This window comes from Epinephelus lanceolatus, chromosome 10 (genome assembly GCF_041903045.1).
Source record: "Epinephelus lanceolatus isolate andai-2023 chromosome 10, ASM4190304v1, whole genome shotgun sequence".
NCBI lineage: Eukaryota > Metazoa > Chordata > Actinopteri > Perciformes > Serranidae > Epinephelus > Epinephelus lanceolatus.
This window is the reverse complement of record NC_135743.1, coordinates 26,706,409-26,728,592: the sequence shown is the minus strand read 5'-3', so window position 1 is coordinate 26,728,592 and position 22,184 is coordinate 26,706,409. Positions and strand designations below refer to the sequence as shown.

At 40.9% G+C, this 22,184-nt stretch overlaps 1 protein-coding gene across 6 annotated transcripts in view; it reads left to right on the top strand.

The window, feature by feature from the left end:
* Positions 1-22,184, top strand: part of LOC117265848 (F-actin-uncapping protein LRRC16A-like) — a 97,419-nt gene that overhangs the window by 55,675 nt on the left and 19,560 nt on the right. For all 6 annotated transcript variants that reach the window (XR_013492220.1, XR_013492219.1, XM_033640600.2 and 3 more), the window contains exons 10-20: positions 6,544-6,632; positions 8,389-8,483; positions 9,038-9,124; positions 10,558-10,661; positions 12,084-12,161; positions 12,837-12,913; positions 13,846-13,950; positions 14,285-14,354; positions 16,006-16,087; positions 16,613-16,712; positions 17,575-17,629. Coding sequence is in view for 4 of the 6 variants with exons in the window: in XM_033640600.2 (XP_033496491.1) it covers positions 6,544-6,632; positions 8,389-8,483; positions 9,038-9,124; positions 10,558-10,661; positions 12,084-12,161; positions 12,837-12,913; positions 13,846-13,950; positions 14,285-14,354; positions 16,006-16,087; positions 16,613-16,712; positions 17,575-17,629 (942 nt within the window). In the remaining 2 variants the exon portion in view is untranslated. The remainder of the gene's footprint in view (positions 1-6,543; positions 6,633-8,388; positions 8,484-9,037; positions 9,125-10,557; positions 10,662-12,083; positions 12,162-12,836; positions 12,914-13,845; positions 13,951-14,284; positions 14,355-16,005; positions 16,088-16,612; positions 16,713-17,574; positions 17,630-22,184) is intronic.

Sequence of the window (22,184 nt, the reverse complement as noted above, 5' to 3'; positions counted from 1 at the left end):
GTTTGTTCTCTATTCCTCTCACGTTTGTAAAGGTCCTGCTTCTCACTTCCTTAGTGCACTACTACTGCGCTGGTGCAGTTGTTTCAGTTTGGTCTGTTATGGTATTTGTTTGTCTTTTTCCCCCCTTGCAATAAAAAGTGGGGTGGAGTGGCTTTGAAGAGGCTGTGTCTTTCTATCCATCCATCTTTCAAATAACATCCCTCAAATGACAGGCGATCACAGACACCAGCTTATTTTAACAAAACACTGAGAATCAATAAGTATGTTTATATGCACAAAATATTCAGTTTTTTGCCCTTATTCCAAAAAAGACAATAGTCCTACTAAACTGTTTACATGGCTGATGAATATGAATATTCCACTTATATTCTCGTTTATATGCGACCGTGCATGTCGGTTATCACTTTGTAATATGGAAAAGCTGCTTGTGCCATTTTGCTTCTTTTCCTATCGGTGGTGGACTTGTTGGACACATCCTCCCTCTTTTATTCTTTCAACCACCTCCCTGAAAAGGTCACTGTTGTGATATTTGCGCATATCCAAAAACCTGTTGTCATCCAAGTCTTTCACAATGTTTTAAAGTAGGCGTGTTTCTCCCTCTACCCAGAAATGTGGGCATTTCTTTTGGGTATGCATCTCTACTTATCCTTACAAACTGTTAGCGAGTTGGCTTGTGTACAACGTATCCATGACAACGCACAGAGCTAGGCTGTGAACAGTCAAATCCCAACTGAGACACATATTCCGTATACATGCCCAAATAATGCTATTAAAACGAGAATTATTTCAGCAAATCCATGTCTTAATCGGAAAATGCCACTTTTTAGATAAAGGCTTAATTTGAAATATCCCAACAGAATGCTGATTACATGACTCATATCAAATTCAGAATATTATCATATGTTATATTCAGAATAGTTTAATATTGGTGTGCATGACAAAGGCTGCTCCAGAAATACAATACAATATAGTGAGTGTGCCATTTTTTGTGCTGTCCGAATGTATCATGAGAATTATCATCCTCTATATAGTGGACTCAAAGTATGTTTTGAGTATGTTTTGTGAAAAGTAGCGTGCAACTGACGGCCACTAACCAAGAACTATATATCATCATGCATTGAGCTGAAGGAAAAATGGCAGACGGATGAGAGGAGAGAGAGTAGTGCAATTGCAACATAGTCATGAGCTGTGGCGCCAAAATAATGTAAATGTGGGCAGGGCAGCACATCACAACACAAATGGCCACAAAGCACTTTGTATGTATTCATTTGGGAAATAAAGCCCAGTATAATATCATGTCATGTATGTCAGTCTATATCATGGATGTTCTTCCAGCTGAAATTGGTGTGGCAATTTTTAATTATGCGCCTGTTATGCATTATCTTTTGTTATAGTGGATCTTTAGTACAGTATATTGCTCAGTGCTCACCATGTTCTTTTTCTTAATTTAGCGTGTTAGCATGCTAAAATTTGATAGTTAGCAATAAACGCAAAGTGGCCTGCAGTCGAGGCTGATGGGAATGTTGTTAGTTTTGGTGGAATTTATTCAAACAATTTACTGGACAAATGGAAATTTTTAGGGGAAGTGGCGATGGGATGGACTGACAGACCAACCAACCAAGGCTGACATTGCCTTTATAGGGCCATGATGCCAGCACGGCTAAAATTTTGAACGTTTGAAGCTTCTGTATACGACATTGAGAGCATTAATACAGCAGCAAACAACTATATCTGTGTAAACATACTGTATAGTGGAGTAATGGTGTCCAGAGCAGAAAATGAAGTCATGCTCCCTCTGTGTGTGTTGTGATCCGAGCTTCTCTGTGGTTTGTTGTGGTAGATGGGCCAGCCACACATGAGTGAGAGTTAGGGCTGGGCGATCATACGATCTCAATTCGGGATCGCGATAAAATTTTGATCAATCTCAATTATCAGCATGGGACGTTTTGAATCGATATCATATGGCAAAAGTAAGCGCAACAACAGCATATCAGAGTTTGCCGGCTACCGTATGCCATGCAGGCAGGATATGCCCACTTCTCATTGTAAGCGTGGCTACAATTGTGACGGGAGGTAAACAGAGAGAGAACTTGGAAAAAGGAGAAAAAATGAGTGACACAAGTCGAGGATGGCAAAAATAATGCAGAACGTGAAAGCGACATCACTATATCATCCGGAACCATAGATATTGTTGAAAAAAATAGATAACGTGACGTCAGTTGTGTGGAAGTGGTTTGGGTAACATTACCTCAAAAGTGACGAGGAGCAGATGAAGCCGGTCTGCAAAATATGCCGGCGGTTGGTACCAACCAGGTCTGCTGTTGGCGTCGCTAGCGGCAGCTTAGCAAAACAACAGTCTATCCAGTCGTGTTTTGCAGCCATTACCCCATATGAGAAGCATTCAAAGTGGTAAGTTTATATACAATGTTTCAATAAGTTAAAGCTTTTATTTGACATTGCTTCTCGTTCTTTGAGTTTACATATGGCTAAAGGGGAAAAAAACAACCGTAAACGGACAGCATGATTAGTGTTGCATTCAAGGTCCCCGTAAAAAAAACGGGAGAAAAAAGGCCGAATATTCGATTTTTTTTTTTCTCAATCGAATCCCGTGCCATCCAACGAAGCTTCGAAGCTTCGAATTTTTTGGGTCAGCCCTAAATCCCACATGCAAGGTTGTTGTTTTTAGCAAGTTGGCCTTGAATAGCTGATGTTGAGCTGTAGAACTGTGTTACTTGTTATGACCTGCCTTTGGTTTAATTTATTCTTTCAAGCTTTATTCCTTCTCATCTTATCTGAGTTCTGTTGTGTATTTGTGCCCCATAGATTTAATTGCAAACTACAGCTTTTTACTAAGTTAAAGATGTGTTGCTGCTAACAACAGCCTGAAGTGGGGATGAGGTCTTAAGGTTTTTTGGAAGGTCTTAAAAAAGTCTTAAAAGGGTATTGAAATTAACCCCAGGATTCCTGCATATACCCTGTAAGAACATTTTGTTCTCAATATTGGAAAAGCATATTATTTAGTGTTTTATGTTATTAAACTTTTATTGTTAAGTTTCAATGAATCTCTTGTTTCTTCAAGCTCCAATCAGGATGCTCCCCGAGCTGGCAGAATCAGCAAAAACTACATATCGTGATAAAAATCGAGATTGATCAGTATGAAAAAATATATCGTGATAACATTTTTTGCCATATTGCCCAGCCCTAGTGAGAGTGTGTGTATTCCACTTGCTAGCCAATTGCTACCACTTATCCCTAATGTCTGAACAGCGTCATGGTAGAAACGCAATGCCCACTGTACGGTTCCCCTTGGTTAACACTGTTGCTGTCATTAACCCCGTTAGCTAGCAGCTGCTTGCCACTTCAAGGGATTATCAACCACTTCCACGTCCAAAGCCATGTGCAGACAACCTATGAATCATTGATCACTCTGAATATCATGCAGAACGTATTTGAATGAGAGGGTAAATGTATGTATGTAAAAGCAGAAGTTTGAACTTTACCCTGTTAAGGCCGTTAAAACTGGCATGAATTAAAGGTCAACATTTCTCAATCTAGTTTTGATGAAACTTGGTTGGATAATGGATCCTGTTACGAGTTTGCTGTTTGCTTATTTTTTATGCTTATTATCCTCATATATGTTATTACTGCCTCCTCCTATATCATATATTTAGAGTCCACTCTATGTCTGTATTTACTACACTCTCACTCTACCTTTGCCTAACTATGTATCTGCCCATACCGAACATTTCCCCCATTGTTTCCTCCACCTTCCCCTCCTGTCTGTTGACTGAGGATCAGTCCAATGTTCTCGTGTGATAAGACTCTTAATCCTAACGAGACAAAGGGGCTCAATGTCTCAGGCTGCTGCCCCCCTGCAGCACTCCATTACTAACTCTCCGTCTCAAGGCTTCGCTCAGTCTCACCAATTACCACACGCAGCTTCCTCGGTCCAAACAATTATCTCACGCCTCCGTCACAGACAATTCCTTTGTATTGAATATTTTAAAATCCTGCCCCTCACTGTGCCATGTGCATATTTAGGCTCAAATACTCACACAGGCACATGTGCACCAACGTGTGTCCTTTCTATCAGAGATTAGTTTGTATTATAATAGACCCTGAGGCTTTTGTGCTGGGAATGTTACAGCGCATGTTTATTCAAATGCATTGTTACTTATTTTGGTGATGTTAGCCACAGATACTGTGTTTCAGACTTTGGTTATGTTGTGTCTATTGTGCAAGGAAGGGACATTTTGTGTAGCCTACCTATTTGGTTACTGTTTAATGCAACAGAAACTCCTTCGGGTGTTTTCAAGGAAGCTTCCTGCAACTTTCCCATTGTTTTATCTGTGCGTGTTTATACAGTGATAATAGTGAATCAAGGAGTGGAAGGATGTGCTCTGGAGCGTGAGTTGTTTTTGATCCTTTGCCAATGGAAACAGTAACAACTTAGAAAGAAGAATAAGAAGGGGACAGAGGGTGAAAGAAAGAAAGTGATGACAGCAAAAAGAGCAGTGAGACCAAGAGAAAGGCCAGTGGGAGGTCAGTGGACAGAGTGAATGGATAAAGATGCCAGATGAATGAGGAAATGAGTCAGACAGTCTCAAGAAAGAGAGATAAGATTTAAAGAGTGAAGCCAGAGCAGAAAAGTAAAGAGGAACTAAATATTTCCAGGTCGGGAAACTTGTTTTTACTCTCTAGCAGTCAATCAGTTGATGCTGCTGCCAAATCTATTGGCATGTAAAAGTTTAACTGAAGGTCAACACTGCCCATCAGTAGTATCAGAGTATCGGAAAGAAATGTCTGTGGCTTATGAAGCAGGAAGAAAAAGAAAAGAAAAGGCCCGCAGGCTTAAATTATAATCTAACAGTCTCAGTCGAACTGATAAGAAATCTCTCAGTGCAGTGGACTGGATAATGGTCACATGTCCTCACAAACACTCTCTCTCACACACACACATGCGCAGCAGGCTATCACAGTGAGGGATTATGCTGCTCATCCTCAGTTCAATCAGGCTGTTTGTCTCGTGGTCTAATCGAGATGCTGAGCCAAAAATGAGAGAGGAGGAGAAGAGGAGAGGGCAGCGGTGATAAAGAGGACTCGCCCTCTGATTACCTCATGATTGCGCAGCATGCAAGCATGTACACGCGTGAAAGTGTGTGATGTATTTCAGCAGGACGTGGGGTCAGAGCAGCGCAGCATGACAAGGCTCTTATTTAATGAGTGGTAAATGGCGCAGCGCTCACACTGACAGTGTCGCTGTGCCGTCCCCAACAGTTTTATTGTGAAAATACAGGCTCCTTTGTGTGCTCCCTCTTTCTCTCTGCTACACCACGACAGTCTCCTCGCTTCTTTTTCTCCATTTCATCCCTCACTACCCTCATATCTCCTTTTCCCTATCCTGTGTCATCCCTCGCTGCCTGCTATCATTCCTATTTTTCTTCTCTAATACTCACAGTTTCACAGAGTAAACATGTGAACAACACTCCCTTTCTTCCATCCCTCCCTTTCGTTGTCTTTCCACTACCCCTCTCTCCTTTCCTCCCCTCTTTCTCTCCCCCACACTGTAGATAACAGTGTGGGACAATGTCGCCAGTGTTTTGGCCACACTGAGGCTGCTGGCTGAGAGAAACGGGCCCTTATAGCATGAATGTCAATTACCAAGAATAACAACCGGACAATGGTCCAGCAAAGTTCTGTTCATATAATGGAAAATGTTTGTGTTATGAATCAGTGCAGATAATTAGTGTTGGAATATGAGGTTGCTGCACGGCAGGATGTGTCTCCATGTTTGAGTATGACGCAGCACACAGTGATCTGGGTCAGTGAACATCTAGGTAGGGCACGGACGTCCAGCTGTTGAATTTTTAATTTAGTCTAAATATGAATGCCTTCACTCCCCCGGCTCTCTCTCCCGTGGTGTCGAGACCACAGAAGCAAGAAAACTTTTCTCCCCCTAAAGTGTCTCAAGTCTGCCGTCCCCGGTCTCTCCTTGTCACGCACAAATGGTCTTTAAGCGAAAGAGACAGACTTCGTGCTGTATGCTTGTTTTTCAGCGCAGCTTTAATTAGCATAAATGAACAACTTTTCAGAGTAGTTTGCACAAGAACACTTGAGGGAATCATGTATGTCCCAAAAGTAAATTTCTGTTATTTTTATGACCTTGAATGTTTCAGTCCAAGCTTTGCTGTTCTCGATAAAAGTGCATATCAAGCCTTGGAGCTAGTTCAGTTAATTAGTGTATTTTTTATGTTTTTGATTAACGGATCAGTGAGCTAAGACCTGCGGTGCTGCTGAGTGTGAGACTCATAATGTGTAACATTATACCTCCCACTTTTAATATCACCCCGACTATCCACTGTTTTATTAAGCATGAACACACCAACTATAGTAAATTTAGAGATTTTGTTCTCTGTCTTGTTTAAATTATGCTCCCTGCAAAACAATGTATGACAAATTTTTTTTCTAACATCTGTGTTGTGTACATGTACGTATGTACGTGTGTGTGTGTGTGTGTGTGTGTGTGTGTGTGTGTGTCTTCAGTCTGCAGATGTGTGTGAGCAGATCCTTCGGGTGGTGTCTCGCTCCAGTCGACTGGAAGAGTTGGTTCTGGACAACGCGGGACTCAAAACGTGAGATTATGCAGATTATGCATTAGGCTCTTCATGAATTTTACATCTAAAGGTCAATAAGCAGCTGGCAGAGCTTTGTCAAGTGTGAGAAAATAACTTGTGTGTAATCACTTGAGTAATCTCAGCTTGAATTTGGAGACTACACAGTTTTGGCAGAAAGCCTGTTTTACACACTCCGGGTGTTGAGAAATGTTGCCCTTTACCAGACAGGTTTTTTGAGCTTGAACATAGACTGTATAAAAGAAGAGCATGTAGCCTGCCAGTCTGATAAGTGAAGCCAATGTGGAGGTGTCATAAACCTGCATTCATTTTAATGGCCAGCAGGGGGCGACTCTGCTGGTTGCAAAAAGAAGCCCAACTGTATAGAAGTCTATTAGAAAGCAACCCTAAGTCTTACTTGATTTATTGCCTCAGGAAACATTATCCTGATGAGTTAATAGTCTCAATGGATAGTTTCAAATCTTGTTTAATACAACATGATGTTCATTTGTAAATTATCGTCCCATGTCCTCCTGAGACCCTGTGTCCTCATATGAGGACATCATCATCATGTTTGGTTTCCTCCACCTTATACTTTATTCTACTTAACTTAGACCTGTTGTCCTATTTTATGGACACTTTTTTTGCCATCAAGTGGCAGTAAAATCACAATACAGCAATCCGTGTACAAACAAGATGGCAGCCATCCCTCATTCAGTCTGCAGGCCATTGCGTCACAAAAGTGGACAAGGTCCAAAACCTGATCACATTTTATGGTTGTTTGTCTATGATTAATAAAGTTTGTACTTTGATATGACAGCAGTTTACCAATTTTAGCAACAGTACCTAGCTAAGATGCTGTTAATTGGGAAGTACTCATTTGAGGACACTGGGACATCATCATCGTCTTGTATGTGGACAATGGGACTTTGATTTATTTATTATTATAAAAATGCATACTAAACAATAAACAATTCGGGTCTCAGGAGGATATAGAGTAAAATACAGAATAAAGCAGGGTATGCTTTTGGGCGTGGCTATCTTGTAATTGACAAGTCACTACAATGGTGGTGTTCCCACCACCATTGTAGTGACTTGTCAATTACAATGGTGGTGTTCCCAGGTTTTGAATCAGATCCACCTCACACTCCTCCATAGCTCCACCCTGTCATCCAAATGGTCACTTGTGGCTCCCAAAAACCAAGGTGGCATCGGCCAAAATGCCAAACTCAAGGCTTCGAAACGGTAGTCCACAGATTAGTGGGTGATGTCATGGTGGCTTTGATGGAACTTTTTTATACAGTCTATGATCTTGACCCATACTGGCAACTAGAAGTCAGGACATCTCACCCAGTTGCATCAATTTTAGCCCTTTTTATGAAGTCAATCACAAGTCTGCTAGTTTAAAATGTAAAACTAATCATGTGTGCCTGTAGCTAAAATAAACTAAAATACATTTTTGAAGCTTGTATACATAGAGAGTTAACATACTAGACTTATCATAGTAGTTGAAACAAAGCACAACACCAGGACACTGAAACTGAAGCAGCTAAATGGAGTTTAGCCATCACTAATTTTATTATTTACTACTGTGCTTTCCCTACCGTGACACGTAAACATGTGCTCTGTGAAAAATATCTGTTCACTGCTCTTCTGCTCTGCTGCTCTGACCTGGCAAGAGGAGGATATTTATGTTGCCAGAGGTTTTTGACAGGTTGCACACGCACAGCACATTGGTCACACACACATAACGGATACACTCTTTCACCCTCTGCAGTGATTTTGCCCAGAAGCTAGCTGCTGCCCTGGCCCATAACCCCAGCTCAGGACTCACCACCATTAATCTTGCCAACAACCCACTGGAGGACAGAGGTATGATATCTAATGTAATGTGGCCTATTGTACTCATCTCTTCTCTGTCCTGCTCTCCACTGCACTCTGTTCTAAACACCTCTGTTCTACATTAGGTGTGAAAGGTACAGCCATTCAGTGTATACTATATACACTACATAGAATGATATAGAGTATTACAATGTTGACAGTTACGGTTCCTTCGTTGCAGTGTGCTGAGTGCAACAAGTTTAATATTTCATCACCTCTATCCTAAGGCCTTTCACTCTATCCAGGACACATGAATTAAAAATACATTCCACCAAATATTCAGGCAGTTGCATGCAAACATACGACAGATTTCTGGGGCTCCATGATCCCCGGCTTATTTGTTCTCATGTAAAATTTACCACTAGGATGTATTGAATGTGTTCTCATGTAAAAAACGATACCATATTTTTGTTGCCTTCTGCCATTTTGCTTTGACAGACATTAAACATTGTTATTCTATCTGTGTTTATAGAATTAATCAATTTTGTCTGTTCATTTGACACTATGAGTAGAGTCAATGGCCATTTCTGTTTCCCGTGCTGCAGGTATCTCCTCCCTGGGTGCTCAATTTGCCAAACTTCGTATGGGGCTCAAGCATTTAAACTTCTCCAAAACCTCACTATCACCCAAAGGTACGTGCTGTCTTTTGTGTACAGTTCCTAAAACAGGTGGATGATAAATGAAGACATTTGCAGTTTTGAATTTGTCTTGTTGGATTAATGAAAATACAAAAAGATAATATAAATATTGAGTTGTTTTCAGCTGGCTTTCCTGTTCGAGTTTCAATTTATGCGCTTTAATATCATCAGATGCAATTCACATTTTCCACTTATCTGATCACATCTACCGCTGGGACGCTAATGATACTTATTTATCGCACTATTAACACAGTGTGTGTGAGAGGCGGAGAAATAAAAGAATATATTTGTAATGTGTGAGTGTGCTGAGACAGTCAGCAAACAGTCAAACAATCATTTCCATAAATGCTGCTTACTAGACCACTTTTCTTCAGTCTCTAGAGCCGTAACCTCTCGGCATGATAAGGAAATCCTTCTGCAGTAATGGCCTTTAATGAAATGCTATGAAGGGGCTGATTGCTTTTCTACTAAAGAAAGCAGGGGATTTGCAGTCGCTCTTGTCATTATTTCTAGATTAAATGTAGCTGCTATCAACAATCACTTGCAGGTAAAATTTCTTCTTGGTTCTCACCCAAAGTAAACGCCTCAGCGCTGTCTTTAGGGACCCACTGTAAACATGCTCTGCTCTCAGGCAATCAATAAAGAGCTATCATATTTCACAGTGTGTAGTAAGAGGGCTGCGCTGCTTAAACTGAGCCCTGCTCCTCTAGCTAAAGGCACAATCCATAATTTGTACCCCAGAAGTTCCCAAAGCTCAGTGCAGAAGTAAAGGATTAAGGACATATACGTCTATAATCAGAAGATCTGTTATCTGATCTTTTGAATTTTGTTTCCAGCATCTGGAATCTGGAATCACAAAGATATAGAGTATTAGAAATGTTGTCTCTCTCTTTCTGTGTACTCTCCATTTCTCCTTTTATCACAGTCTTTCATCTCCTCTCTGCTGTCTAGCTCTGATAAGTCAGTCACTTGACAGTCACGCCTCGACTTACTGCTAGTTCAGTGTGTCAGCCATGTGATAGACGTGACACGGGTCAGTGGTGGTACGCGTAGAATGTCGATATCTTTTGCTCATTGCAAGAGAAATCCATGCATGCAAAGACGTGCATACACACATTTTCTGTCTTAAATACATGCTAGTAATATGAATAATAGCAGCACTTTTCTTGTAGCATTTCAAAAAATGAAAATGACTCATCCTCGACATAGCGTGAAACTGACATAAGTGTAGCATTACATCCATACAACCATGAGAAGGCACGCTCTTTCACTCTCCATGCATTCACTCTACAGTCTGATCCGGTTCTCTCCCCGTCTTCACCCACTGCTCATTTCCTCTGCTATTTCCTTTACTGTGCTGTCAAAACATCAAGTGGAGATTTGAGGGTTGTGATAATGCTGACACTGTGTGTGTGTGTGTGTTTCAGGGGTGAACAGCCTTTGCCAGTCACTGAGTGCCAACCTGTCCATCCCCAGCAGCCTGGTCCATCTGGACCTCTCAGGGAATGTCCTCCGAGGAGACGACATGCAGGTACAAACACACACGGCTTCAATCGATCTCCGAGCTGGTAGCAATAACACTTAATTGATTGAAACAGTTCGCTGCTGCAGATGTGTGGAGGCCCTTTCAGACTGTTGCATATCAGTAAGCATGTCACTCTGTCCACAAGCATCGACTCTGGAAATTGGACATCTGTTCAGAGCACAGATACAGGGATCTCAGAGACACTCTCTACTATGATGTTACAGATCAGAATCTAATCTGACAGACACAATCACACACGTCACAGCAGATGCATGATATGTGGTAAACATGCAATATGCAGTGATAAAGATGCGATAGATAGTTCTCAGCTCTGCCTCTCTGCTGCTTTAAATATACTGCTGAAATATGACAAATTGCTTGTTGAATGAAAGAAAATAATTTCCATCATTCTTTCATTGAACAAATTGAACTGAACACAAAAGGCACCAGTAAAAAAAAACTAAATCCCTGAGTGCATTATCACAGTCATTCAAGATGTGTTTATCACACAAGTTGACATTGCATTGACAAAAAAAAATACATAGTCCTGCATCGCAATGATGAGCTGTTTTTATAGCTGAACAGCAAATCATGATATATACAGACACAGAGGTTAACGTCATCTGTGGCCTATAGTGCAGTGACTCAAATTATGATTGTTTTAAAATAAATAGTTGGACATTTTGGGGAATATGCTTATTCCCTGTCTTGCACAGAGTTAGATGAGAAGACTGACACCACTCCCATACAGCAAAGCATCAGCAGCTGGTTAGCTTAGCTTAGCACAAGGACTAAGCTAGGTAGCTAGGCTCTAAAGGCATCCCCGCTGGTTGCTTGGTGTCACACACTGGCTCAGTGAATGTGACACACAACCTTAGATTAACTAAAATAGCCATTGGAGTGTGTAGATCAGCAAAGTCAGTGATGAAAGCCATGCGTGGATGTGTGTCAGGTGTGATGTGGAGGTGCAAACCAAAAAGCAATGATGCAGGGTGGACGTCTGCTGTAGGAAGGAGAAGAGTGAAAACATAAGGCAGCTTTTATAGCCGGAAAAGCCCAGGTGAGCTTAATCAAGACAGCAACTCTTCCATGTCAGCCAGCTGCCTGATGAAGTTGGCCAGAAGCATCCTCCAAGGAAGTCACTGCACTTGGCCAAGAAATAGTCCAGCACATACAGTAACAAGGTTTGAAATCAGAAATGATGGAAAACTATAAAAGAGAGCAGGTATTGAAATTGTAGGAGAGCAAAAGAGAAAACATTAAAGAAAAGACCTTGATGACGTCAAAGTGACACTGATGTAGAAGAAAATATTAGAAAGCATTTCCCCTCTCAGGTCAACAACACATTAATCTGTCAACATGTCAGTGTTGATAAGACCTCATCCTCTCCTTTGTAACATTGTGTGTCATGTCTTGCTTTACGTTTAGCATTTCTACCACTTCTTGGGTCAACCTAACAGCCTGGCAACCCTTGACCTCTCCAACACTGACTGCTCATTGGACCAGGTGAGTCAGCAGGCACGCTGATACGATATCCTATTAAATCTACTATTAAAAGATAATCAGCTAAAGAGATTTAAAATAATGGACACTGGATATTGTTAAGAAAGCAGGCCCCACAGAATGAGAGAAATACTGTCTGCAAACACATAACATGTGATTAGAGTTGTCCCACGTTATGCTGCATTGTTAAACAAAGTGCCAGAACATTGTTATCTGTGTTGTTGGGAGTGTAATTCGATTGTATAAACCCACTCAATCTGTGTCGCTGTCCGCTGCTTGTGAAGTGGTCTGAATACCGTATGTGATGTATTGATGTGGGTCTGAGAGCCAAATACAGGTTATTGATTAGTCTGAGATGTAGCCAGCTGTCAGCCTGTCACTGAACATATTGACTAGCTCCTAAATCATACTCTTTCTCTAGCATGTACGGCTAGATATAAATACACTTACAGTACACGCTTCTAAACACACAAAACAGGCGCAATGCTTTCTTCCTCTCTTTGTCACAGTCATGCACGAAATAGGAAGATGAGTGAGAGTTGGAAGGTGCAACTTTCAAAGCTCATTCAATGTTAAAGCACTTTTCCTAATTAAATTGTTATAAACTAGCAAATCAAACAGTACTTGAGACAGTTTATGCAGCTTAGATGTGAAGCTCATGTATTCTGTGTTCTCCAGGTTTGCTCAGCTCTGCTGCGAGGCTCAGCCCAACACCTCTCTGTTCTTAACGTGTCAAAGAGTGTCTTCCCTCACAGGTAAGAACCCATGAGCGTTGTACTTGCAGTTACCTGACACAAAGGAATAGGAATTAATTTGTTGTTGTAGCTTATTTCTTACAAGGTTGCTTAATCATGAGTGCATTCCCAAATGCAGTCCCAGACATCCTTAATTATCCACATAATAAACACATATTAAAATCAGAGCTCAAATTTGCTCAAACATGTCTGGAATATCTTCCACATTGTCATTCATAATGAGCTCACTGGAAAATGGGCCGTAGCCGACCCCACTGAGGCTTCTCTTGGATTCCTCTTGCTGCCAACAGCAAAGTGTCTTTTTGTGCTGAAAGGCAGATTTGACCTGAAATGCCAGGCTCCTTACGGTAGCTCCTTCTTGCCCAAAAAATTCTCTGTGTGTTCATGTGTGACACCTGCTGGTGACATAGTGCCACTACAAGCAATATAAAAGGCAGAATGACACAGTGTGTTTGATTAGGTTTGTAAATGTGCACCATACGACTGTGTTTTGAATTTGAGTGCCTGGGTGTGTGTGTGTGGTGCAGAGCTTGTGCGTAACAGATGGGTGGTGGGTGGAGTTGTCTCCCCATTATTATCTCTTTTCCCAGTGTGCCTCGAGGGAGTTGAGGACTTCATCAAGGGGAGCAGAGGATGGGGGGGGGGTTGAGAGGGGAGATGAGCAGAGGTGGGAGAGAGGAGGAGGCATTGGGAGAGGAGAGTGGAGTATATTTAAAGTAGAAAGGGAATGGAGGGGGTAAGAAATCCCCTCTGAAGACTTTGTGGATCTGAAACAGTTTCTTAAAGAGTAGACAAAAACTAAAACAAGCCTTATATGGTGTTGGATCAGTGGAGCTTTAAAAAATTGTCTGAGAAGTTCATGACATGTTGTATTTCAAATAATACATTTATCCACATTATTTTATTTCCTGCTCTCTGTTTGTTTCTCGTAGGAAAGGCAAAGAGGTGCCTCCATCATTTAAGCACTTCTTCAGCAGCGCCATGTCTCTCAGCTCCATCAACGTGTCAGGAACCAAGCTGCCGCCAGAGGCCCTCAAGTGAGAGAACGATTCATTCACATTTAATGTGTCTGAGGAGCTTCTGCCCTACATTCTCTCTGACTGTACTTTGTGTTCTTTATCTTTTTTAATTACCTTTATCCCCATTTAAAGCTGTGTGTTGTTAGACTTTGAGGTACAGTGAGAATAACTTGTTTTGTCAGCCTGTATCACAGCACAGGTGCTGCAGCTTTATCTTGTCTTTTTACATATAATTACACAATGAAAAGTTTTTTCAAAAGTCAACATAGTATCTCGTAATACCTTTGTTTATTTCCTAGTATTTTATTCTTAAACTATTATTTGTAATTGCATATTTTGTTTGCGTTTTTAGAGCTCTCTTGCTCGGCCTGGCCAGTAACCTCAATCTGAAGGACGTGTCTCTGGACCTGAGTTGCTGCGAGGTAAGACCGACAAAGATACACACTCTGCAGGCATTTCCCCCTCATGAATCATTTTATTTAAAGTGGAGATACCTTTTACGATTTGTGCATTCGTACCTGGCTTGTGAGGGATAATTTCCTCATGGCTGCACTGAAATCACATCATTATGTGGCAACTGTGGAGCGGAAGCCCCAAACATTCATTAGAGATGGATAAAGTGTTTAAAATTCATGCAGTGACAGCAGTGATTTCTCTCAGAGCAGGTGCAGAGGAGAGTAGACCTAGATCCCGCAGCTGTGGTTAAATTAAATGCACAGCACAGTGATGCTGATGATAATGTAGGTAACATAGTATAAGAATGTAAAATACAGTGAAAGCCTGAGTAATCAAAGGACAGCAACCAGTGGATTTCAGGAGGATGCTGGTTTTGTTGCCTTGATTGTGTTCCTTTATCCGTCCTGTTTCCAGTATTAGTAGCTTTTGTCTAAGTGCCCTTGTCAGCCAAACTTAGGAGAGTGTGGTTTTTAATAGTTTGAGGTAACGCTCATCCAATGCAATCAGCTTTTTAGGATCCACTCCAAAGCCATTTGACAGGCCAGCGACACTGTTAAGAGGCTGTATAATGGAATACTTGGCAGCCAGCAGGCAGCGGTGGAACAGAGGGGCGGGGGTGGGAGGGGGGCTTAGTTTCCGTCCCTAATTGTTTCATCACAACTCTCACCCACACACACACACACACACACACACACACACACACACACACACACACCAGCTCCTCGCCTTCATCTCCACCCCTGCTCAAACAGAAAAAGACAGCTTGCTGCAGATTGAATGGAACTGCTAAAGATAACACATGAATGCAAATTACACAGGAAATGCAATTCCACATTCCCATAGAAATCTTCCCAAACTGAAGCTGCGGGGGAAATGATGCGTTCTGTCCTTTTTCGAGGTCTTAATGAACCGTTTGCTGGTGGCAACCCTAATCTGTGCTATGAGTGGGCTGACAGCATGCAAAATAAGGACTGTGTGTCTGACTCCTGTTGAGTGTGTTTGTGCATGTGTGTGTGTGAGTTGAAGTATGATCATTAAGCATCTGTGTGTTTTGTTGCTGGTAATTGTTGGCGTGGCTCTGACGTGCTGTTCTCTCCCCCTAATGCTTCTGTAAGCTTGGCCATTGTGTAAGTACAAATGTGCTCACTCTTAATAACTAACATCTCATTCCTCCTCATTTCTTGTTTGCATGTCTGTTTTGGCAGATGCTTTATTTCTCTGCTGATCCCATTCTTCTCTGGGTCCGTATTTACATTCTGGATGATCTGTGTTGTTATATGCATTTATGTGTCACTTACCATCATTATTTTAGTCATTTAATACTTCTTGATAAGTTTATCCTGCATGTTTCCATCATTAGTTCTCTGTTAGAACATGTTTCACCTGAGACTCTGACGCAGATGTTTTCATATTGGACCTCTTTCTTGTAAGATTGTCAAAAAAATTTTGTGACTTTGATACTTTTTTGATACCAAATGTTTAAAACGATATGATCTGGACACAAATTTATATTTTATATACAGTACTTAAGTCTCATACTGTTGCATTACTATAAATTTTTGCACAGTGCATGCCTTTGCGTAACTGTGTGTATAAAATTCTCCCTCCTGTCTCCAGTTGCGGTCAGGAGGTTCACAGATCCTTGAAGGTTGTATTGCCGAGATCCCAAACATCTCCAGCTTAGACATCTCTGACAACGGTGAGATATTTACTGAACTTTTCAACCCTAACCTCGTGCTAAAAAAGTCCTTCATAACCTCCACTGCCTCCCCATCCCCCAACGTATCGACTTCAAACTCCGACTCATCGTCTATAGCCCTCAACAACCTGGCTCCCCCCTACCTGTCTAAACTCCTCCACCGGCACACTCCCTCCTGCACTCTCAGGTCTGCTGATGCAAACCTCCTGCCCCCCTTAAACAAGGCTAACCACTGCACCTGGGGGGACAGAGCTACATCCATTCCTGCTCCTATCCTACTCCCCCTCACTCTCCACCTTCAAAAAATCCCTCAAACACACCTTTTTAAAACTGCCGACACCTTTAAAAAACTGTTCTTCTCCCTCTCTGCTTTGTTTCCCTTCCTGTCGATTATTTCATTATTGTTTTTTCTTTTGTTTTGTTGTTCTTGTTCTCTGTAAAGTGTCTTTGAGTTTCCAGAAAAGCACCATATAAATCCAGCGTATTCTTGCTATTATTATGTCTAATCTATTTCTCTATCACCAGGTCTGGACTCGGACCTGTCCACTCTGCTGGTGTGGTTGGCCAAGAACCGATCCATCAGACACCTGTCTCTGGGCAAGAACTTCAACAACATCAAGTCCAAGTAAGTAAGTCTGAGTAACTCAGTGCTCTTCCTCTCTCTTCCTGTACTGTGCACAGCTGATGTGTACAGTACAGGGTGTTTAGAGACATAAGGCTTTTCCATTGGTGCTTTTGGCCACACCAGGTCAAACCATGACACGTTGATTTGTATTTCCACATCAGTTTAAACACTTCACGTTGTGCCAAGTTAGGCACAAGATGGATCATCTTCAGAGTTGAGTTAAAGCATGCCAAAATGACTCCAAGCTGGTCACGGAGATGTCAGATGGGCGTCATCGTCATTCAGGGACGGTTCAGTGTCAACATTCAGAGAAATTCAGCATCATCCCATCTCTGTTTTTCAAGCAGATAACGGTAGATGCCAAGAAACTTTGTAACAACAGCCTGAAAATCCATAATGATAAGTAGCTGGCTACTAACAACCGTTGCACAGCACCAAAGACGGTGCTGCTTTTAAACATCACACGTCATCAATTAAAGACTCACCTTCAAGTGGGTAGCCCTGCTGTATGGAGATCAAATCCTTGCTGTGTTAAAATGATGCACCGAGTCAAGCCAAGCCAGCCCACGTGTATGGAGAAGGGTTATTAGTGGTTAGGCCTGGGTTGGGTTTGGTTGTGACTAAAAGAGTGCTCAGCCAAAACAAACCCACATCAGATAAACCATAGAGTTGATCTTACAAATGCCACATGGCACTAAAGTCTGACTTGTCAGTGTCGTATTCAAGATGGATTTACACAGAATTATCTAGAAACAATATATTGTCGTTTGTCGGAGGAGAAATATCTGTGCAGTGCAGGTTTCAAAAGATGGCTCCCTAAGTGTAATTATATTCACAATGTCTACTTTTCTTCCTGTCTCAGAAACCTTGCTCCAGTGTTGGACAGCCTGGTCCATATGATTCAGGAAGAGGAGTCGGTGAGTATTTAATTTCCTTCTGTCTGGTTTTTGTGAGAAACGGTAGCTAGATGGTGAAAGAGAAAGTCCTCCAAACAGATGCCTCAGTTTGAAATTCTGTATCAGCCAGCCAGCACACAGCTGAAGCAAATCAGTAAATCTCCACCAGCTTCCCTACAGCTGACCTCTGACCTGTCCATCAGAGGGTAACATGGATATCATCCCCCTACAGTGATCAGTAAAGTATCACATTAAACTGAAACCATGTGGTTTACGAGAGCACTCAAATATTAATGTTATTTTTAATGACTTAAAGGGTCAGGTGCATGAAGCTGGATCACGACCACACTATAAAGAGAAACATGACACATGATGATTGCTGATCTCTATTCAGAATTCTAAACTGACCCAGAGATGATAGCTTAGCCAACACACTTCATCCACTGGATTCTGTCAGTGTGTAAAGGGGGAGTTATTTAGATATTACAACATGCTCGGTAAGCCATCATTTTCTGTCTATGCTCAGAAAAGCTGCGGTGTAATAAAAGGATCTTCTCCAGCTTCTAGCTATCTCCCTTCCTCCCTGTCCCTCAATCCGTCTCACTCATTTTATCTCTCCCTCCATCATGGGAGCTGTAACAAATTTTGCCCCGGTGCCTGCCCTTTTTTGTCTCCCACAGAGGTGGTTGTGCTAGATTGATGGTCCTATTGAGCTGCTCTGTGCTGGATTGGTCTCTCAGTGCTTGTAGTGTGTGTGAGTGTGTGTGTGTGTGTGTGCGTGTGTGTGTGTGTGTGTGTGTCATTATGTGCATGAGAAGATAGTGTAGGTGTATGAGCTGGTTATCTGGCTGTGCAGGTGGGATGCAAACACAGGAGAAAAGGAGGGAGAAACTTAATATACGGGTGCTGAAAAAGTGATATGCAGAGGTTAAAGGTTGTAGGTCAATGGATTTTAATGAGGGGTGGAGAGTAAGAAATAAATAAAATAGTAGGAAGTAGGAAGGCAAGGTGGCAGTGAATGCTGTTTCTGTGGCGTAGGACAGCTTATCTCAGAGAAGGGCTTGCTGTTAAAAGCAGCTGTGGTGAATGGATTTCTTTGGACTTGGGATGTAAAGTGTGCACTTGCATGTTGTGTGTGAGTGGGTTTTAGAGTATGTGCATGCTATGCTGTCTAGCTGCATCTGTGTGTTCGAGAGACAAGGGTGTAAGCAGTCTCCTAGGTGCCTCTCTACCACTGCTGTCGTGCAAACACAGATAAGTGAAGGCCTGTTGAGATAATACATTTCAAACAAGTTTAAAATTTTATTCAGGTGCACATTTTTTCCTCTTTCATGTGTGCAGAGAGGAGAAAAAACACACACACACTGACAGACAGTGTGTTTGACACAGCTCCAGGCAACACAGTTACCCTGTTGTGTTACTGTGTCCTGGCCTGAGTCCAGACAAATAGACCTGGGATACCTCATGGCTGTCAGAGTAAAAACCGATACATAAACTGTTTTTTGTGTTTCAGAGAATATTGATATCACTGTCACATATGTGCAAAAAAACAAACAAAATGAAGCTCCAGCCAGCAGCTGGTTAGCTTAGCTAACCTGAGCTGCATCTGAAATTAGGCATGTAAAACAGTATGTGAGATTTCTAGTATGTATGAAACCAAAGGTACATGAATTTGATACTATTTCTGGTGAAATATTACAATATACAAACACTGGACACTACAGCAGCATAAATATCCCATGGTGAAATGCAATAAATGACAATGTTCATAAGCTACAATAACGAAGACAGCTCTGAAATATCAACAACACTTCAGTTTAAGTGTAAGCGTAAGATTTGACTTTGCTATACATAATATACACACATATATATATATATATATATATATATATGTATACATGTTTAAATTGCCAGCAGAACTGAGGGTTACCATGGTTACACATCAGGAAGTGACATAGTAATTGCAGCTCAGTGCATTCCAAAAGATGCATATCCTACTGGTTTATTCACACGTGTTGGAAGAAAGTACACATGGGTAGGGGTGGGAATCACCAGAGGCTCCATGATACAATATTATTGGGATTTTAAATATGGCGCGATATGCTGAGTATCGCGATAAAATATATTGCGATATATTGTGATTTATTACCTTTTGTCAGCTGTAAATTATGTCCCGAAAGGAAAACTTTTGTCAACATCTGTTTTATCTAATGAGATAAAGTTTTCAGTCTGTTCATCTCACTTGAGGCATTTTTGCAGCAGCAGCAAAATGTACCTAGTAGATTAAAAAAAATCAACTAATTATATATTATACTAGTAGCCTAAAAAAATACTTGGCACTGTGTAAAGATATGATATTGCCACCCAAAAATATCACGATACTATGGTGTATTGATATTTTTTCCCACCCCTACACATGGTTATGTTATGCACACTATGCAGTTTTGGATTTAGTGCTTGATTATTTCCTAGCCGGGGGCAGTAACTTCCTTCTGAGCCGGTTGCTTGGAAATCTTAAGGTGAGGACGTAACTCTCAGAACTTCTCCTGGCCAAGAAATAGTCCCCAGGAGAAAAATAAAATGGGAATGTGCAAAACAAATTAAGAAATCTCCTCTTATTGTACTCCTCTTTTAATGTCATATATATAATTGATAAACAAACATGTATATTAGACTCTGTTTGAATCTGCAAATCAGACCACCTAATGTAATTCTAATACATTTATTCATAGTGTACAAACTGCAGCACTTGCAAAACAACAGCTCCTTGAAAGTAATTATCTGGAAACACTTGTAAATATTACGGTGTGTTATGGCAAGAATCAGTGACAGCTTAAATTTCACTGGCCCTAACTAATCAGTACGAGCACCGTGTTCCACTCTACCAGGCTATTGCACACTGCAGTGGAGAGATAGCATGTGTAATTGCTGCACACACACTGCAAGATAAATGAGTTTCATCCGAATATTAAACACAGTTCATCATCTGATGGACATTCATTAAAGAGATCAATTTGTCTCTGGTATAAGGTCACTTTTATTTGCATGTCCTGGGTTACAATTTCCCATTTTCTTGGTTTTATTAGACAGGACGTGTGTGCATACCCGGGGGTAGTGATTTCATAATTTTAGTGTTTAATAAGGGCTGAGAATCTGAGTTGCTAAAAGTCGTTTGCTTTATTGGGAGGGACAGGACTTGTAATTAGATGTTGTCATATATTTCTCATTCTCCTCCATTTACTACTCTAGCCAGATGTTTTGGTGCGCTAGTTTTCTGTGCTGCACTACGTTTTTATTTTCATTCTGCTTTAGCTGTTAGAAACCCAGAGATAGGGATCTTGTTTTCTACTTCTTATCACCGGAGAGAGAATTAGCTACCATGGCTACTGGTCCATGAACGTGTGCCTATTTAAATTTTGCATGTTTAATGTTTCTCCCGCGCCCCTCAGGAGCACGTGTAGGCAGTAACTAATTCTCTGTGCATCCTCAGACAAGACATAAAAAAGTCATTACCCGCCTTTATAACCAGCCATGTTGACGCTACTCCTCCACACATACATTGCTGCTCAGAATGATCTGCTATAAAATACTCCTTACTTTATCACCCTCCTTCAAAGACGAAGTCTGCATTAGAGAGGAACTCACTCATATCTCAGACCTCTCTGGGAGTGTCTCTTGCAGTACATGCTTTAGCATCTCTATGTAATGTTGGAGTCCAACATTCACAGTGTTAATCCTCATGGAGGCAAGACACTCCTACTCGTAATCCTGTTTATATTTTGCCCTGTTGGCGATGGCTCACATGAAGCCATTATTTTCATACTGGATTACGTAGCATTTTCAAGTAGCTGCAAATTCACCAATATGATATATAATATACCAACAATATCAGTTACTAAAATAAATCATCAAACTAATCCCATCCAGTGGATTGAGTGCAGCAGGTATGGAAAGTTAAATAAATGGTACATTGAAAATGGAACAATTAATAATTTATATTGAAAAATAAATTACTAAAATATTATTTAAAAAAATGTATGTATAAATTAAATTAAATTAAATTAAAAATAATTAATTGAATAAAATTTTGATTCCATTAAAAATTTGATTAAAATAAAAAAATAACAGAAAATGATTTAAAAAAAAAATCTCAGATAAAAAATAAATAAATGAGAAAATAAATTAAAATGCATTTAAATTGAAATTAAGCAAATGACTCAAGACTGAACTGACTGAAAAGTTTTGCTCTGGTGTAATTGGATTTTTTTTTTTTTTTGGTGAGTTGAGATGGTGAGCAGGTCTTAGTGACTTTGTAGTCGTCTGCACCGTCAGTAACTTCTTCATCATAGAGCAGCTCAAATCTGGTGAACAGACGGGCGCTGTTGGACATTTGTAAGCCCTCGTATCACGCTCACATCACAAAGAAATCCACCTGATCCAGTGCTGAATTGTTTATTTTGCCCCGTGGAGTGCCCTGTTTTGAACGATAATACCGCTGACATTTTAGAGAAGTCTCTTGCAAGTCTACTTGATCCTGTGATAAATGTTTAATTGAAGTTTGCCCTTTTGGGTCAAC